General features: G+C 41.7%; 2 protein-coding genes across 3 annotated transcripts; both read left to right on the top strand.

Annotated features, from left to right (window-relative positions):
* Position 1: 1 nt before the first annotated feature.
* On the top strand, positions 2 to 3,553 carry erh (ERH mRNA splicing and mitosis factor). Its single transcript, XM_061812968.1, has 4 exons — positions 2 to 121; positions 344 to 431; positions 876 to 996; positions 1,064 to 3,553. Exons 1-4 carry the CDS (start codon positions 119 to 121, stop codon positions 1,164 to 1,166), a joined length of 315 nt encoding a protein of 104 aa, XP_061668952.1. The 5' UTR covers positions 2 to 118; the 3' UTR covers positions 1,167 to 3,553.
* Positions 3,554 to 5,015: 1,462 nt separating this feature from the next.
* Positions 5,016 to 15,974, top strand: smek1 (SMEK homolog 1, suppressor of mek1 (Dictyostelium)). 2 transcript variants are annotated; one of them, XM_061812635.1, is made up of 15 exons: positions 5,016 to 6,198; positions 7,279 to 7,334; positions 7,423 to 7,521; positions 7,749 to 8,366; positions 9,415 to 9,492; positions 9,568 to 9,684; positions 9,823 to 9,939; positions 10,278 to 10,409; positions 10,724 to 10,826; positions 10,912 to 11,070; positions 11,157 to 11,326; positions 11,614 to 11,756; positions 12,983 to 13,173; positions 13,385 to 13,596; positions 14,767 to 15,974. In XM_061812635.1, the coding sequence occupies exons 1-15, from the start codon at positions 6,057 to 6,059 to the stop codon at positions 14,890 to 14,892; spliced, it is 2,463 nt and encodes an 820-aa protein (XP_061668619.1). In that variant the 5' UTR covers positions 5,016 to 6,056; the 3' UTR covers positions 14,893 to 15,974. The 2 variants fall into 2 exon arrangements, with proteins under 2 accessions (XP_061668619.1, XP_061668620.1); XM_061812636.1 differs by having other exon boundaries at positions 5,018 to 6,198; positions 11,617 to 11,756.
* Positions 15,975 to 17,944: the final 1,970 nt, after the last annotated feature.

Below are 17,944 nucleotides of genomic sequence, written 5' to 3'. Positions count from 1 at the left end.
CATAATTATTTCACTTCCCTTTGCTAGTTTCGCAAGGGATTTGTATCCTACAGTGCAGTTTAAGACCAAATCTGTCGTATATTATACTTTATTCGCAACGTTGACATTCAACACAAAGATGGTAAAGGATACGTCGTTTTAGCCTCGACCGAATAAATTTTCACCTTATATAAATTGCCCCGTAGATGGACAACTGCATCTAAGCTACTGAGCTAGCTAGCTAACTCAGTTAAAGAAGCTACGCAAAGCATCTAAATCATTAACTTTTTTGATGCACAGTTTATCTACTCTAAGTATTTTATAATTCATATGTTTCACTGCTTGACCTTTGTCCGTTTGCCAGTCGCACACAATCCTGTTGGTTCAGCCCACCAAGAGACCCGAAGGCCGGACATATGCTGACTACGAGTCGGTGAATGAATGCATGGAAGGTCAGGACTTTTTGTTATGTTTATTTTCATTATTTTTTTTAAACGTATTTACTTCGACCCGTGTCTTGCATATATAGTGGTAAAAGTTTGTAACAGTACTGGGGATATTGACTCATCTAATTAGTTTTTGACAGGACTGGAGTATTATTTGATATTAGCAATAAATTTGTGTTTATTAGGATGAGTCCCCCCCCTCCTCTCCCCTGCAGTTCGAGGGCTCATCTTATGTTAAATTCGACCATATTTACATGCATATTTTTACGAAAGGATTCCCCCAACATTGCATGTAAATAAGATGTATTTTTATTTTTTTCAGTAGATTTTTATGGAAATTAATGATCACCCAAAAAATTTTTACTGGGAAAAAAAAATCTACTTCAAAACGTATTTGGTATGCAGAGAAGTAGCCCAGTTTTTATTGTCTGTATTTGTTTTTTTCCAAAGGTGTATGCAAAATGTATGAAGAGCATCTCAAGAGGATGAATCCAAATAGTCCATCCATCACTTATGATATTAGTCAGTTATTTGACTTCATTGACGACTTGGCAGACCTGAGCTGTCTTGTGTAAGTGTCATACGACTCAAATGTTAATTTGCATTGGTCCAAATTTACGTACCTATGTCATGTGAAGTTACAGAGCGGACACCCAAACATATCAGCCCTACAACAAAGACTGGATTAAAGAGAAGATTTACGTCCTGCTGAGACGTCAAGCTCATCAAGCAGGGAAGTAAAGAGACGATTTGCAGGTTGTCCTTCTAAATATTATCCTGGAGGAAGATATGGAGCACAGCTACATTTCAAAAAGTTCTCAGAGTTCCGTGCGATAGAAGACAATCTTGTAAGATGATGATGGTTCAAGGGTCACCTAGCTGTGGCCCTGTAGTTTCGAACTGGAAACCTTTTCTTCTTGCTATTCTCAAACGGCCAAGCCAATTCACGTTTGGTTTGTATTTGTTTGCAGTATACCGTATTTTCGCAACCATAAGGCGCATCGTATTAAAAGGTGCAGTCTAATTTGTGGATGCAATTTCTGCATTTAACACATTCAAAAGGAGCACTGTATTATTGAGCGCAGCCATGGTGGCACTCACGAGGGATTGAGGATTAATTACACTTTTATTTTTCTAAGCAGAAGAATGGTCTTGCCCTGTTTTCACAAAAAACAGTCAACACAAAACCAAAATCATTACGCCACACCAAACAGAGCAACACAACCAGTAGACAACAAATCGACCAGAAGGAAAGCCGAAGAAATAATTGACACAAAACATGCATTTCAAATGCTATTTACGTACATGTTTAGCGCCGCAAAGCATGCTGGGAGCGCCTCCAGCCTCCCAGGAATGCCACAATACGCTATCTTAAAACATACGGTAGCATGCATGCGCGCTATTTAAAAAGGCAGCAGGACCAAAACTGTGTTTAAAAGGGAAATCCAGTGGTTTGCATGAACAATGTATCCAATAGGTCATGTAATATGTACTCTATTTTGATAATATGATGTAAAATCCTCTCTCATTTAATAGTGTTTTGAGAAGATTTTAATCGACAATAACGAATTTTCAGGGGCGCTGCCATTTTCGCGATTCACATGACTTTCATACCCGGATGTCACGCGTAAGGTGCCGCACCAAAGGCTCGATTACATTGTGCCCAGTGCTGATTTCTCGGATTTATCCCCATTTGATGAAGAAATAACAGTATCGGTTGATCGGGAAGATGGAGGAGTATGTCCATACTGATTTGAACCTGTGGATGTAAATACTGTTGAATATTCGGATGGTTCTACGGGCAGAATGACGCCAGAGTTTGACTACTCGGAGGCCTATGCGCGGGACGGAAGTGCGTAAATAATGGTGTCTGAGATTCGGCTAACAGCCTCCGCCGGACGCCGAAGCTCGGCTCGCGGCCTCCGTCGGGTACTGAAGCTCGGCTCGCGGCCCGCCGCCGCAGCTTGGTCATCAGACTCCGCGTCATTCCACCCGAAGAACAATCTGAATATTCAACATTAATTACAGCCACAGAATCGAGCCTTTGGTGCAGCACCTTACACGTCAAGTCCGCGCAATGGCAGCGGCCTTGAAATTCGTAATCGCAATTGTCAATAAAAATCTTCTAAAAACACTATTAAATGAGTGGGGATTTAACATCATATTGTCAAAATAGAGTACATATTACATGACCTATTGGATACATTGTTCATGCAAAGCGCTGGATTTCCCCTTTAAGTACAATGTAAACAATGAGTCCGGTTGTACTTCATTGAAGTATTTAACAATATACGAACATCAAAGTCCTCATCTTCTTTATCCGAAATGAACAGCTTCCATCAAACACGTCGGGTTCCCTCTCATCATTGTCTGAGTCAGTCTCGTTGCCGCGCAGCTCCTTCGAAATGATGCCGGCTTTTGCGAAAGCTCAAAAAGGAGTGGAAGCAAACACGTTAGCAAAAGCATCCACAATCCCTTCAGAAATTGTGGCGTCACTCAGCCGCCGCTGCCTCCCAGTCTTCGTAAAGCTGTGCTCGCCGTCTGTCATCCATGGCGCCCACGCCGCTTGCAACTTCACTTTGAACACCATGTGTTTACACCGATGTCCGGCGGTTGAAGTTTCTTCGTCAAGCCTCTTGGAATAATTGCAAGATCCAAGTTCATTCGCTGAACTTAACCGATAGCTTGCAGTTTAAACGGTGCCATTTTCTGGGGTCCTTAGCCAAAATGAAATACCGGCACTATTTACCTGCTGGGCAGCGTACCTGTACCGTCCCTCTTCCACGCCCACCCTTCCCCCTCTTAACATCCACATGCTGTCTGTCTTTAATCACGTCCGCCTTTTCTCTATATAATCAGCGTATCGCCTGGAAATGTTCTTGGTCAATCAGGGGTCGCGCTCGTCAAAGTCACACATTTACGTGTTTCGGAACTCGTTGCACAGATAAGCCGCCCATTTGGGAGAAAATGTAAAACTTTTAACTGAGCCTTATGGTTGTTAAAATATTTTTTTTTAATTTTGTGGGACCTGACGTACCCAAAATTTACAACTGTGATGTTTTTCTGACCACAGTGTTTCTATTAAGGATATTTAATGCTGTTTTTTTTAAATAAATTTGTTTATCTGATTCCAAGAAAATGGCATTCTTTTGATACAAATGTAATCATTTTGGTATCGGGGACTGTTCCTTAATAAACTACTTTAAAGTTATTCCATTCGTTGTCATTTAAAAGTGTGCATTGATTTGTGTGCGCTCATGCATATAGAAGGTCTCATTGGATGAATTCGCCACAGATACACGTGTTAAAACGGGAATAATTCTGTAAATGTTGCCCTGTTACGTGAATTTTTTTTTTTTTTTTTACTAAATTAGATGCTGGATTCTGCAAAAATAGTATTGTAATATTCGTGTTCTAAGGAATTCAGACTAAGAGCTGTTAAGCGGAATTACACGTCAAACATCAAAACATCATACGCAAATGTCATGTCGTGATCGTTTCAAGTACATTGAACGATCTCAAAAGTGTTTTAATGTAAAAAAAAAAAAAAAGTGAAACAGGATTAGGTTTTTTTTTAGATATCTGTACATGAGTATTTGAAGTTGAAAACAGATTACAAGTACTCTACACCTTTTTACTTTTTTTTTTTTAAAAAAACCATAGCTAATGACACAAGAAAGATATGATTGGAAAGGTGAAGGCAACTGGGGTCAGGATCTTGATTGACTAAGATTTAAAAAACAAAACAAAAAAAAAAAACATGGAGGAACATGAACCAGGGAGCATTACTACTGGTGACATAATAGATTTGGAGAATGAAAATATTCCCCATCCAAGAGAATGATATCACCTCAAAGAATGATTCATGGTGTCTATTCTAGCAGGGAAAAAAAATTCTGTAGTTTTTTTTTCCCCCCATTACCAAATTGTGATTTTTTTGTTTTGTTACTAAGGTCGCAACCTTATGATATTTTAGCATCTGGAAACTTGTAATGATTAACTTGAATGTCGAGAAGAGCTACTAATAATCCCTTGGACTCTATTGTGTCCACCATCCATCCTTTTTAGCTGTTTAATGGAAAAGTAATGAAGCTTGCCAAGGGTGAGGATATTTTGTGACTTCCAACTTCATATCGTAGAATATATAAATTTTTCCGCTTACATCACATTCTTCTTTTTGGTTCTATGGGGGCCATAGCCAATTGAAACCCATGAAAACTGTTTTAATTCCTTATTTGCTGGATTGAAATATAAAAATTGGATAAGGTTTTATTCACATCACTATAATAATAATAATTGAAGAAAATGTTTTCTACCAGTACCAATTTTTGGGCAAAGAAGAAATTACATGTCTCTTAAGTTTACGAAAGAAGCGTTTCAGCGACACCCACTCATTTCACATCCTTACTTAAAAAAAAAACAACAAAAAAAAAAAAAACCCAGTCAGCTTTCAAGCTGAAATGCCCCTTTGCGTATTTTCGTTTTTTGTGACGCCACAACCGACAATCACCACACCCGCCCTTAACATTAGCCCAAGCTCTGACTAATAAATATTACAGTACTTGTACTTTTACAAGTCTTTATTTTCCCACACAACTATTCCAAGCTGTGTGTGAATATCTTTGCTCATCCTCGTTTTACGTGCTCGTAATAAAGACGAGTACGTGTGTCGTCGTGTACTGTTTCTTTAAATGTGGCGGGCAGCCCTGTTGTTGCCGTGCTGGAAACCCCGTACAGCCTGTTGGGGCCCAAGATGGCTGAATACTCACGGGGGACTGTTAGCAAATATCCGAGCGAGACATAAGGGAATGAATGACAAATAGCAATACGGTGTAAAGCAAAACGCTCGAAGTAATTTGACGCTCACGGCTTGTTGTTTTGCATAATTTTTGGGATGTACAAGTACCAGAAAGGAGAGAGTTTTCTCTCCGCGGCCCCGAGCCAGAACATGGCGGAACACTTTGGGAAGAAATAGCAGCTAGCGCTAGCCAGCTGGCGCATTATTGAGTCCTATTTAGAAATATTGTTCCGGGTTCAAACAAACGCTCAGCACGGGCCGCAAATGTGAAAATAATGCTTTCGCGGTGTAGCTCTGCTCATTTCGCCTTAACGCGGCTATTGGACGAATCGCTGTTATTTGGCTTACATGAAGGCAAGTCAACTCGTTAGCTGTGCTATTCGCTGACGTTGTGTCCGCTGGAGCACAACTAACAACGGCGGAGGGTTTGGTGCAGAATTTTGTCGACATTTGGGTTTATTCTTACATATATGGGCACGGAATTCATGTCAACATTGCGCGCTGTAGCAGTTGTATAAACTCCTGTCCCCTGCGCGTTGTACATTTATTATGAATTAGTACTCTTCACGGTGGTGATCCGGCGATATTAATTTCTTGGGTGAGATAGTGTAAATATATTGGTGTGTTCGGCGGAGTTGCACCTGCTGCAGAGCAACAATTGGTGGCTCTTCTGACAAGCTCGCAACGCCACTGTCGTGTTCGATTGTTGGACCGGGTCCGAAAGGTGAATTGGAAGTTGTGGCGTTACTAAGGTGACGCAGATACCCTGTAACAGCCCAGCAGGGGTTGGCTGGAGGTGGGGTGGGGGAGACCGCTTACGACCACCTGCCAGAATGACGGACACTCGAAGACGAGTCAAAGTCTATACCCTCAACGAGGACAGACAGTGGGACGACCGCGGCACCGGACACGTCTCGTCGAGTTATGTGGACCGACTGAAAGGCACGTCTCTACTGGTGCGAGCCGAGAGTGACGGTGAGTAAGTTTGGCTTGCATAGCAAACAAATCACGACCTTTATTTAAACAGAAAATACAAACCCATTCAGACCGAGATCTCTTTCTCTAGCGTGATCAGGCCAAGAAAACCGAGCACATTTCAGGATAAAACAGCAAAGTAAACTGCACATAAGAACATTTACCATCCATACAAAATGGAGACCAATAAATACCAAATATACATATTGCAGGCACAACAAAACAGCAGCATTGTAATGTATCGCAACATTTTTCAAAGTCAATCTGTAGGGCTGTCTATAACTCTAACCTAACATCTTAACAGGAGCCCGTGAGGCACAATGACAGACAGAACACAAACATTCTCTTCTATTAGATGGCAGGAAGTACATGCAGTAATTAATCGATCCATTTTTGGTGACATTTACTTTTGTTGGTGTGCCGTGGGATTTTTCAATTGTAAAATATGTGCCTTGGCTCTATAAAGGTTGGAAATCACTGACCTAGATAACCATTGTACCAATACAGGTAGTAAAAATACTCACAGTCCAGACTTGAGTACATGTACAGTTAGCTACTAATTAAAAATAGGAACATAAGTAGAATTACCGATTCCTCTCCTCTATTTATGACTAAAATATACTAAAGTATAAAAACTGAAACTAAATTGAAACTATAATTTACCGTCAATTAGATAAAATACCAGTTTGATAACATCGCACAAGGACAAAAAAATACAGTTTCCCTCTTATGGACTTTACATAGTGCTGACAATGCACATTGTTTACAAGGTAGCAGGTGTTGGCTCGACATTATGCTATCAAAACAAGCACTGAAATTGACTTCACTGCTTTCTATTGAGAATTTCTTTCATCATGTATTAGGAAATGTTAAACAAAGTAAGAAACCACTATTGACAAATTAGCGACTCAGAAGTACAGATGTCTGTTTTAAATTGTGGGGATTAAAGTGAAAATTCATCAGGAAAAGAAAAGTCCAGGTACCTTAAAAAACGACTTAACTATTGGATTTGTAGTGTCCATGTTCCCATCCCTGCCAATACCTTTCACTCTGATTTGTTTCTTGTTTGTCACCCTCAAGGTTCTATACTACTGGAGTCCAAAATAAACACAAACACAGCGTACCAGAAACAGCAGGTCAGTGCCTTTTTTTTTATACAGATAGAGTGCAGTGTGACAATTTTTGCACGTTTTAATGTGCATGTTTTCTTCTGGCTTTTGACAGGATACGCTCATTGTGTGGTCAGAGGCCGAAAACTATGATTTGGCCCTCAGCTTCCAGGAGAAAGCTGGTTGCGATGAGATCTGGGAGAAAATTTGCCAGGTGAATGAACCTCTTTACGTGTTTGTCACCTAGACCTGTGTTATCTTTATGTTGTAAAGGGCATGTGCGTTTGTGTCTGGAAGTGGGAGTCACGGAGATTCTTGTGATTCAATACTTTTGCGAGATAAATGCGTAGTCTCTTATCACTAAACTATGATCACGCAATTATTCTTATTTTTTTTAAACAATCCTCACTGTATCAGCACTCATGTTTCTCCGTTCTTAAGGTGCAAGGGAAGGACCCGTCGGTGGACATTACTCAAGATGTGGTCGATGAGCTGGAAGAGGAGCGCTTCGATGACATGTCATCGCCCGGTTTGGAGCTGCCGCCGTGCGAGCTGAATCGGCTGGAGGACTTAGCAGAACTGGTGGCCTCCTCGCTCCCGTCGCCACTGAGGCGCGAGAAACTGGCGCTAGCTGTGGAGAACGAAGGCTACATTCGCAAGCTCCTCGAACTGTTCCGTGTGTGCGAGGATCTGGAGAACCAGGAGGGACTGCACCACCTGTACGAAATCATCAAAGGCATTTTTCTACTCAACCGCACCGCGCTTTTTGAAGTCATGTTCTCGGACGAATGCATCATGGACGTCATTGGCTGTCTGGAGTTTGACCCGGCGCTCCAGCAACCGCGGCGGCACCGGGAGTTCCTCACAAAGACGGCCCGCTTTAAGGAGGTGATCCCCATCTCAGACCCTGAACTGCGTCAGAAAATACACCAGACGTATCGGGTGCAGTACATTCAGGACATGGTACTGCCCACTCCCTCTGTCTTTGAGGAAAACATGCTGTCCACCCTGCACTCCTTCATCTTCTTCAACAAGGTGGAGATTGTGGGCATGCTTCAGGTGAGTTTGGATCACATATTCAATCAATGTTTCCTCAGATTTTTTTTTTTTTTTGGAAAAACATGGATTAGTTTTAATTGGTGGGTACACCCAGATTGGGAATACAAGAAGAGACGGCCCTCTCCAGAAACTTAAAAATACTAAGTACTTCGACAGCAAAGTCCTGTATATCATTTGTTTGGGTATTCAAAGGATTTCCATCAGGAACATTCCTGTTGTTCCATTTGACATTTTTTTTTAGGATCATATGACCCTATGTGTGAACAGTGTGTGTTCGTAGTTGTCACCTTATGCTGAGGTAGAAGAAAAGTGAGATGTGTGTGTGTTTGCCTTTGCCTAAGGCAGGGGTGTCAAACTCATTTTTATCGCGGGCCACATTGTAGTTCCGGTTTCTGTCAGAGGGCCATGATGACTGAAACCATGAAAATCTTTCATTGACCCATCATGTTTACACATTAAATGTACCAACTAGTTTTGGAATCGGATGGAAATCAAGGATAATGGGTTTTTAAACTATTCTTGATGTTTGGTAACACAAAAATGCGTGCAATATCTTAACGTCATCATTTATGATATGACAGTTTGAAATTTTGGTTCAAAGTTGAACGAAAATCATTGAAGTTGATACACATGATTTGCCATCGCGGGCCACATAAAATCGTGTGGTGGGCCGCATCTGGCCATCGGGCCTTGAGTTTGACACCTGTGGCCTAAGGTGACGTTCAGTACAACTTGACCGCTTTATATTACCTTGAAACAGTCTTGACAGGAATAGGTTATTCATCTCAAGCAAATGAAAGTAAGAACATTAATTTCAAGTAGCAGTTGTATCACGCCAACGTTGTCCATAATGTTAATGTCAACTGAATGAGTTCAAAATAATGGATAAAACTTTCTTTACTCATCACAAAGCAAAATCAGGAGTGGACTTTTTAACTTGGTTGTAACACAAAATGGGCACAAGGATAATTTATATCATTTTAGATATTTTTATGATGGATTGATACATGGTGCATACCACTTTTTTCCCCCTCCTCTTTAACGACAGGACGACGAGAAGTTCCTGACAGATCTTTTTGCACAGCTCACAGATGAGGCTACAGATGATGACAAAAGACACGAACTGGTATTAATTTTGAATTAAAAAAAAAATGTATAGTTTGTAAATGTATCTTATTTACGAGAGCCTTTCCCCATGCAGGTGAACTTCTTGAAGGAATTCTGTGCGTTCTCACAAACATTACAACCTCAAAACAGAGATGCCTTCTTCAAGACACTGTCGAACATGGGGATTCTTCCTGCACTGGAGGTCATACTTGTGAGTAGAGAATTTGAACAGATTTAGTGCACGTACTGCGATCCTGCTTCGCAAATTAAGATGAGGGAATTGTTCCTGTTTACATCTTTGCCAAGCATTAGAATCCACAGACTGATGCATCCTATGCTTGTGACGCAGGGAATGGACGATGTTCAGGTGCGGGGGGCGGCGACAGATATCTTCTCTTATCTGGTGGAGTACAACCCCTCCATGGTACGAGAATTTGTCATGCAGGAGTCACAGCAAAATGATGATGTGAGTACTCTGACTAATGCAACCGACCTCGCTCAGCATCTGCGGACGTGGATAAAACTGTTCGCACAACTTGGTTTATGAAAGAAAAACCCACAGTGGTTATTAAGAAATCTTTTAAAGTGACAAAAGTTGTAGGAATATATACAAATTACTGAAAATTACAGTGAAAATCTGCTTTTGAATTCTAGTTGAACAAAAACTCATGACTTATGGTTGGACAAAAGTGAGGGTTCCCCTTGAAAGGATTGACATCAATTTGCCCACAAGTGTTGTTAAAGTAATGTGTGTCTTCTAAATAGCATCAATTTAATTTTTTTTTTTTTTTTTGCCCGTTCCAGGACATCCTACTGATCAACCTCATCATCGAACACATGATCTGCGATACTGACCCAGAGTTAGGAGGGGCTGTGCAGCTGATGGGTCTGCTTCGAACTCTGGTGGATCCCGAAAACATGCTGGCTACCGCAAATGTGAGTTTCCAGGCGACACAACCGTGATTAAAAATTCCGAGTAGTCATGTAGGGATATCATATGATTGAGCATACTTGTCTGTTTAATGAATGACACCAAATAAAATATTTTCTGTTGGCTAAACCTTCTAAAAAATATTTTCATTGAAATCATATACCAGTGCAGTTTATGTGCATCGGAATGTGTTGTTTCATGCATTCTGCCAGTGTCAACACAGCACTATGGGATATGTGTCGGATGAAAGATGACATGAAGTTGGATATAAGCATTAAATCATCGTTACATCATCACATGTCGTATGCCCTTTGTCCAGAAAACTGAAAAGACCGAGTTCTTGAGCTTCTTCTACAAGCACTGTATGCATGTCCTGTCGGCGCCACTGCTGGCCAACACCACCGACGAAAAGCCCAGCAAAGGTACTTGAACGTCTGCATGGGTGGCCTGAGCATGCGTACTTATGTCATAAACCAACTAATGAGGAAATATTATCCCCTCTCCTAGATGATTTCCAAACCTCCCAGTTGTTAGCGCTCATTCTGGAACTGCTGACATTCTGTGTGGAGCACCACACCTACCACATAAAGAACTACATTATCAACAAGGACATTCTCAGGAGGGTCCTTGTGCTCACAGCCTCTCAGCACGCCTTCCTGGCATTATGTGAGTTCAAATTCAAACTCGCATAAAATCTTACCGTTTAGCATCTTCATCTGTTCTTCTCTAAACGGTGTCCCGTGTTACACCAGGTGCCCTGCGCTTCATGCGGCGGATCATCGGTCTGAAAGACGAATTTTACAACCGCTACATTATGAGAAATTTTCTCTTCGAGCCCGTCGTGAAAGCCTTCCTCAAGAACGGCTCGCGTTACAATCTCATGAACTCGGCCATCATTGAGATGTTTGAATATGTCCGTGTGGTGAGTAGTTTGTTTCATAATCATGCACGGAATGTAGAAAAATCCACATCCATGCGGTTTGTAAGACGGATTGAAAATAATTAAGGTCACAAACACTTTAATGGATGCATATTAATTCGTATGGTGTATATTCCCTTTTCTTCCCTGTGCTGGTGCTTTATTTTTCCCATACTGCACTCATCCCTCTTCACCATGACCCTGCACTTCATACACTCCACGTCCTTCCCCCCCATATACACATCTACACCCCACCCTGCTCTCCCTCCCCTCTTTTCCATTGCTCCCAGGAGGATGTGAAGTCTCTCACCGCTCACATAATTGAAAATTATTGGAAGGCTCTTGAGGATGTAGACTACGTTCAGACCTTCAAGGGCCTCAAGCTGCGCTATGAGCAGCAGCGTGAGAGGCAGGACAACTCCAAATTAGACAGGTAGATTGCCGCCTTCACATTTTCTCCAAATGTTGCAATTCTCAGGGGTTTTGGTACATTTTGTAGTATTAGAAGTACCGTAATTTCCGGACTATAAGCCGCGACTTTTTGTCACACGCTTTCAACCCTGCGGCTTATGCAATGATGCAGCTAATTTATGCATTTTTTTTTTCGAATGGCCGCCATGGGCGCTCGAGCAGAAAAGGTAAGAGTGAGACAGGTGGAATATATGTGTCGAGGAAGACGTAAGTTTAATGTAACTTTGCGCTTTGTGCATGAATAAAAAGCAAGAAGAAATGCATATGATGCAGCTTTCAAGTTAAAAGCAATCAAGCTGGCCGATTTAAAAAAAAAAAAAAAAAAGGAAACAGATCTACTGCACATAACCTTGGCATAGATTAATTGATGGTGAGATGCTGGAAACAGCATCTTATATTCAGGTGCGGCTTATAGTCCAGAAATGATGGTAATTGGACAAAAGTGAGAGATGAGGTCATCCAGCCTCAGCGAAGGAAGTTAGCGATGATGCATGCTAGTTGACTTCCAGGTTGTGTATCCTTGGGAAATAGTTCATGTGAATCAATTGAAACGTTTAACTGTGCTGGCAATTATTTGAGTAACATTTGTTATACAAGTTAAAACCTGTCTGTCAGCAGGGAGCAAACGTATGAATCGGCTTTGTGCTCGTTTCATTTTGTGATCTTTAAAAAAAAAAAAAAATTGTAAGAAGCATGGCACCTGCAGGGTAGAGGTTGAATTTTATGGTGATGGTTTGTTATAGATGACATGAAGGTGTATTTATTAACACAGCAGGTCCAAGTGTGCAATTTCAGTCTTAATGCCAATATTTTTTTTCCTGTTTCCACACACATTTCAAGTGAAAAATATCTGATTCCATGTCAGTAACTCCAAGCATTAACACCTGGCAGTGACAACACAGATATAATTATAAATATTGCAGCCACAATATTAAGCATTGCATATTGTTTAGCTGGCCAGGGCTGATTCTTCCTTCCCATTCATTTATTGAAGGTAAGCTCAGCATTACTCCGCTATTGCTTTGGCCTTAGCACAAAAACGGTGAATAGGTTAGTTTCACAGTGAATAACGGAGTATGTTCCAAAAGTAAGTTGCAAATGAATCCCTGGTGCTGTTAAAAAAAAGTCATTTGTATTATAAAAAAAAAAATCCTGTAATTTGTCTCTCATTTGGTATTTGTTCATTAGCATGCGTTCCATCTTGAGGAACCACCGCTTCCGCCGTGACGCGCGAACACTGGAAGACGAGGAGGAGATGTGGTTCAACACGGACGAGGACGACCTGGAGGACGGGGAGGCCGTAGTACGTCCCTCGGACAAGATGAAGAGCGAGGAGGACCTCATGGAACCCATAAGCAAGTTCATGGAGAGGAAGAAATGCAAGTTGTTTTTTTAAACCTTACACAAGACGTTTTAGATTCACCAGAACTGTATGAGTTAATTTGAAACTATTTGACTGCCCAAATAACCCGTAACTGTACACCTTTATAGTTTAGAAGTTAACATGAATTTAGATAACATTTCTTAAATGGCGAGTTACAACTGATAAAGTGTTGCTTAGTCGCACCTCTGGTCCACCTTTGTATACAGTGAAAGACTCGGACGACAAGGAAGTCCTGGGGAAGTCGAGCTTGTCGGGCCGACAGAATCCAAGCTTCAAACTGTCCTTTTCCGGCTCCACCAAAACCAGCCTGTCGAGCCCGCCGTCATCTGCCTCGCTTAACCCGGGTTCTCCCGGCTCACCAGAGTCTCCGAGCTCAGGAACGAAGAGCTCAGGTGCCACGCCAGCGGTGACCACAAAGGTACGTTAAAAGTTGGATTGTAAAATTGAACAAATCTTCTTCTTTTCCTTTCGGCTTGTCCCGTTAGGGGTCGCCACAGCGTGTCATCTTTTTCCATCTAAGCCTGTCTCGTGCATCTTCCTCATTGACACCCAATATACTCACTCTCTCGCCTCCGGACATGTCCCAATCATCGAAGTCTGCTCTCTCTCACCTTGTCTCCAAAACATCCAACTTTGGCTGTCCCTCGAATGAGCTCATTTCTAATCCTATCCAACCTGCTCGCTCTGAGCGAGAACCTCAACATCTTCATTTCTGCCACCTCCAGTTCTGCTTCCTGTTGTTTCTTCAGTGCCACCGTCTCTAATCCGTACATCATGGCCGCCCTCACCACTGTTTTATACACTTTTCCCTTCATCCCAGCTGAGACTCTTCTGTCACATAACACGCCAGACACCTTCCGCCAACTGTTCCATTCCGCTTGGACCCGTTTCTTCACTTCTTTACCACACTCACCGTGGGCTTAAAATAAAACCCAACATTTTATACTTTATTGCAAGGCTCAGCAACCTTTTTGAGGCTGAGGGCGACTTCGTTGGCACCGATCGTACGGAGGGCTACGTGACCTGTTTGCGGCAAATTTTAGACTCTGCTCATTACACGTACAAAAAAAAATTTTTTTTTTATTTGTCGTAGTAAATGACATTACAGGTATCTTAAAATTTTAATTGACGTAACCAAGTCTGATTCAGAATTCAAAGCACAAATAATTGTAACAATTTGTGGCCTATGGTATTTTTAGAACATACATCGCGGGCGCCTTATATGGTCCTCACGGGCTACCATTCACCCACGGGCACTGCCTTGGTGACCCCTGCTTTATTGCGTTCCTTGAAAACAGGTTATATGACCAGATGTTTTGAGTAGTACTTAGCTGGCCACTGGGTATTAATTTATATTGGCTATATCTAATTTATTTGTTTTGTAAATAAATGGACAAAAAAAGAGAAGCAAAAACTCCCTTTTTATTTAATTTTATCCCCCACATCAACACATTTAAATGAAGCTGGTTAAAAATACATAAAAAAAAAAAAAAAAACGCAGCCTGATTTCCTAAACTTCGAGTAATTGTTCATCAGTTATTTGCTCAGCCCTAATTTAAAATACACGTTGCTCGTTTGTCTTCTGCAGGGAGGACTAGTGGGACTGGTGGACTATCCCGATGACGACGAAGACGAGGAAGAAGACGAGGAGGAGGAGGGAGAGAGCAAAGAGGACCCTCTGCCACCTTCAAAAAAATCCAAACTGAACTCCTAAAGACGCCTCCGTTTGTGCTCCATTCAGACATTTTTGAACACGGGAATTTCTTCTTCACACGGAATGGTCAACCTTAAACAAAAATGGAATGAATTAAAGCCACACTCTGCCGGTGGGTCACGAGAGGAAACGGACTCGAATGGATTCTTCCTCCTCCTCCCCCCGTCAGACCAGCCCGATTTCAAACAAGTGCCAATCAGGAGAGCGGGAGGGAGACGTGTCTGAAAGGACAGACGGACGGGCGTCAACTCGAGACTGAGGGAACGGCCGCGGAGTGAGGGAAGCTCTCACCGTGATCATGAAGCGGATGGAGGAAATGACGAAAAATCGAAATGAAAAAAAATGTATATGCAGACTGATGTCCCCCCTCCCCAAGAGCTTGCGCACTTGGATCATAACCCCATTGACCCCCCCCGACCCACTGCCCCCCACTCAGGGAAGGACATCATTTGGCCAAATGGTTCAGCCAATTCAGACCCACTCACACAAACACACACCCTCATCTCCTTCTCCAGTGTCCACTTTTTTCTTTTCTTCCTCTCCTCCTTGTCTGATGCATTGTCCTTTTTTTTTTTTTTTAAGTTAGCATATAGGACGAGACAAGGAGAGGTCTTACTTGTAGTTTGATGATGTCATCAGTGTTGTCGTTTCTCCAGCAGATGTTATATCTCTGTAGAGAGCAAAAAAAAAAAAGCCAGCATTTTCTTTAGTCATTTCATTTTCATCCTCCATTTGTCTCGCAAAACCATTTTCCCGATTTTTTTTTTTTTTCTTCTTTTTGTTTTGTAAATGACGACAAAAAGAGACCTGCCTTTAAACGTTCAGGATGTTTTCAGTCACACTTGAACAGGTTTTTAAAGACCTCAGTAGGATGAGCTACCGTAGTTTTACCATTTTTGCCCTTTGAAACTGCAGATTTTTTGGAGAAATTTGTAATCCCGTCTTGATTAAAGATTGAGTGGAATTATAGATGTGATGTATTTTGTCATATCTTCTCATTTTGTTTCCTTTTACATGAGTGTACACTTAGTTGTTCAGAATACTTGGGACCATTAAAACAAACTTTGCTGTAAGGTGTCCTATTACCGTTTGTCCTCAAGTGTCCTTCTTGTGGCTTTTTTTTTTTTTTTAGATAAATGTAGACTCTCAAATTTATGTGTTCCTGGGCACGATCCAAAATAGTGAAATAGATTGAATAATCATAAACAAATTACACTAAAAGCACTTTTTGAAGGAAGTATACCTGCTTGATGATTGATGAAATGGGCATTTTACTTCAGTGTTATGAAAATCGACCATATGTTGGGGAAATTCTCTCCTTGTGTATTAATATAATTATTCTAGTATAACAAGTAACCATTTTCTACATTTTTTTCTGAAGATTGTGGTCAGTTTTTGAGGTCACTCCAGCTTCCCCCTCACGCAGGTTTGCTCTTTGCCCACCAGATGGCCAACTTACCCTGCAAGAGAAGCTATCAGCCTCAGTTATGTTTTCATGGGTAATTTCAGTTTTATCCTTAATATAGCTCAGCTCCACGAGAATCTTGCCATTATGTGTATTCAAATATCCACACCACCTTCCATCGTGCATACCACACAACGGCGGTAGTGTACAATTTTTCATGTCTAGTCCTGCAGAAAATGAATCCTCATCTAATAGCAATTTTTCAACTTCAAGGCCAACCAAGTCCAGCTGACAATCACATCTATTGACAATTTTCAGTTTTCAAATCATGGTTATTGGGATGTAGTAAGAAGCCAGAGTACCTTTAGAAAATCCACACGGGCATGGGGACAACATGCAAACTCCAAATTCAAATCCCGAACTTCTGAATGGTCAGAAGTGCTCGCCACGAGGTTACTGTTGAAGCAGAACCCAGCAAAGTAGGATATTACGACATTAGTGTGTGCACATTCTCACACCAAAATGACATCCCACAAACAGGTCGTCATCAAGGACAGATGCTTTTTACATAACCGGGTCAGAGAAGTGAGAGTGCAAGGTGTAAATTTCACACGCACACCCCTTACAGCTCTGAATTTGCTGTCTGCTAATTCAGTCTCACTGTTGTTTGTACAGAACAGCATTTCGTAAATCTTCTTTTTCTTTCGGCTTGTCCCGTTAGGGGTCACCACAGCGTGTCATCTCGTGCATCTTCCTCTCTGACACCCACCGTCCTCATGTCCTCCCTCACCACATCCGTCAACCTTTTCTTTGGTCTTCCTCTCACTCTTTTGGCTGGCAGCTCCATCCTCAGCACCCTTCTGCCAATATACTCACTCTCTCGCCTCTGGACATGTCCAAACCATCGAAGTCTGGTCTCTCTAACCTTGTCTCCAAAACATCCAACTTTGGCTGTCCCTCTAAATGAGCTCATTTCTAATCCTATCCAACTTGCTCACACCAAGCGAGAACCTCAACATCTTCATTTCTGCCACCTCCAATTTGCTTCCTGTTGTTTCTTCAGTGCCACCGTCTCTAATCCGTACATCATGGCCGGCGTCACCACTGTTTTATAAACTTTGCCCTTCATCCTAGCGCAGAATCTTCAATCACATAGAACACCAGACACCTTCCGCCGACTGTCCCACCCCGCTTGGACACGTTTTTTCACTTCCTTACCACACTCTCCATTGCTCTGTATTGTTGACGCCAAGTATTTGAAGTCGTCCACCCTCGCCATCTCTTCTCCCTGGAGCTTCACTCTTCCTCCTCCGCCCCTCACATTCATGCACATATTTTTTGTCATGTTTTATTTGGGCTAATCTTCATAACAATTCGGAAATAAAAGTGGGAAAACAATGGCTATTAAAGGACATTTTGTGTGTGAAAGTAGCATAAAAAAGGCAAAGAAAGATAAATAAATGTCGGCTGTAGAAGAGACCCTATGCCACATTCCGACAGTTCATATACAGCACTGCTTTTCACACAATAGGGTGAAATTATTTCTGCTTAAGTGCATTATGGCCTTCAACCAATTCTTATTAATTAAAAGTCAACAGAGGAGGAGCACACTGCTCAGATGTCCCACATATGCCTTTGACATGAAAG

The sequence above is a fragment of the Syngnathoides biaculeatus genome, chromosome 23, assembly GCF_019802595.1.
Source record: "Syngnathoides biaculeatus isolate LvHL_M chromosome 23, ASM1980259v1, whole genome shotgun sequence".
In the NCBI taxonomy this organism is placed as follows: Eukaryota; Metazoa; Chordata; class Actinopteri; order Syngnathiformes; family Syngnathidae; genus Syngnathoides; species Syngnathoides biaculeatus.
Note: the sequence above shows the minus strand (reverse complement) of the source record. Positions and strands in the feature narration are given on the sequence as shown.

What these genes read in the sequence shown, in the direction of transcription:
- smek1 (XM_061812635.1), top strand. Translation starts at nt 6,057, where the DNA reads ATGACGGACACTCGAAGACGAGTCAAAGTCTATACCCTCAACGAGGAC. An exon ending in TCTGGGAGAAAATTTGCCAG is followed by an intron (nt 7,522 to 7,748) that starts GTGAATGAACCT and finishes TCCGTTCTTAAG; the next exon opens with GTGCAAGGGAAGGACCCGTC. An exon ending in AGTCACAGCAAAATGATGAT is followed by an intron (nt 9,940 to 10,277) that starts GTGAGTACTCTG and finishes TGCCCGTTCCAG; the next exon opens with GACATCCTACTGATCAACCT.
- erh (XM_061812968.1), top strand. An exon ending in GGTGAATGAATGCATGGAAG is followed by an intron (nt 432 to 875) that starts GTCAGGACTTTT and finishes TTTTTTCCAAAG; the next exon opens with GTGTATGCAAAATGTATGAA. An exon ending in GCAGACCTGAGCTGTCTTGT is followed by an intron (nt 997 to 1,063) that starts GTAAGTGTCATA and finishes TGTCATGTGAAG; the next exon opens with TTACAGAGCGGACACCCAAA.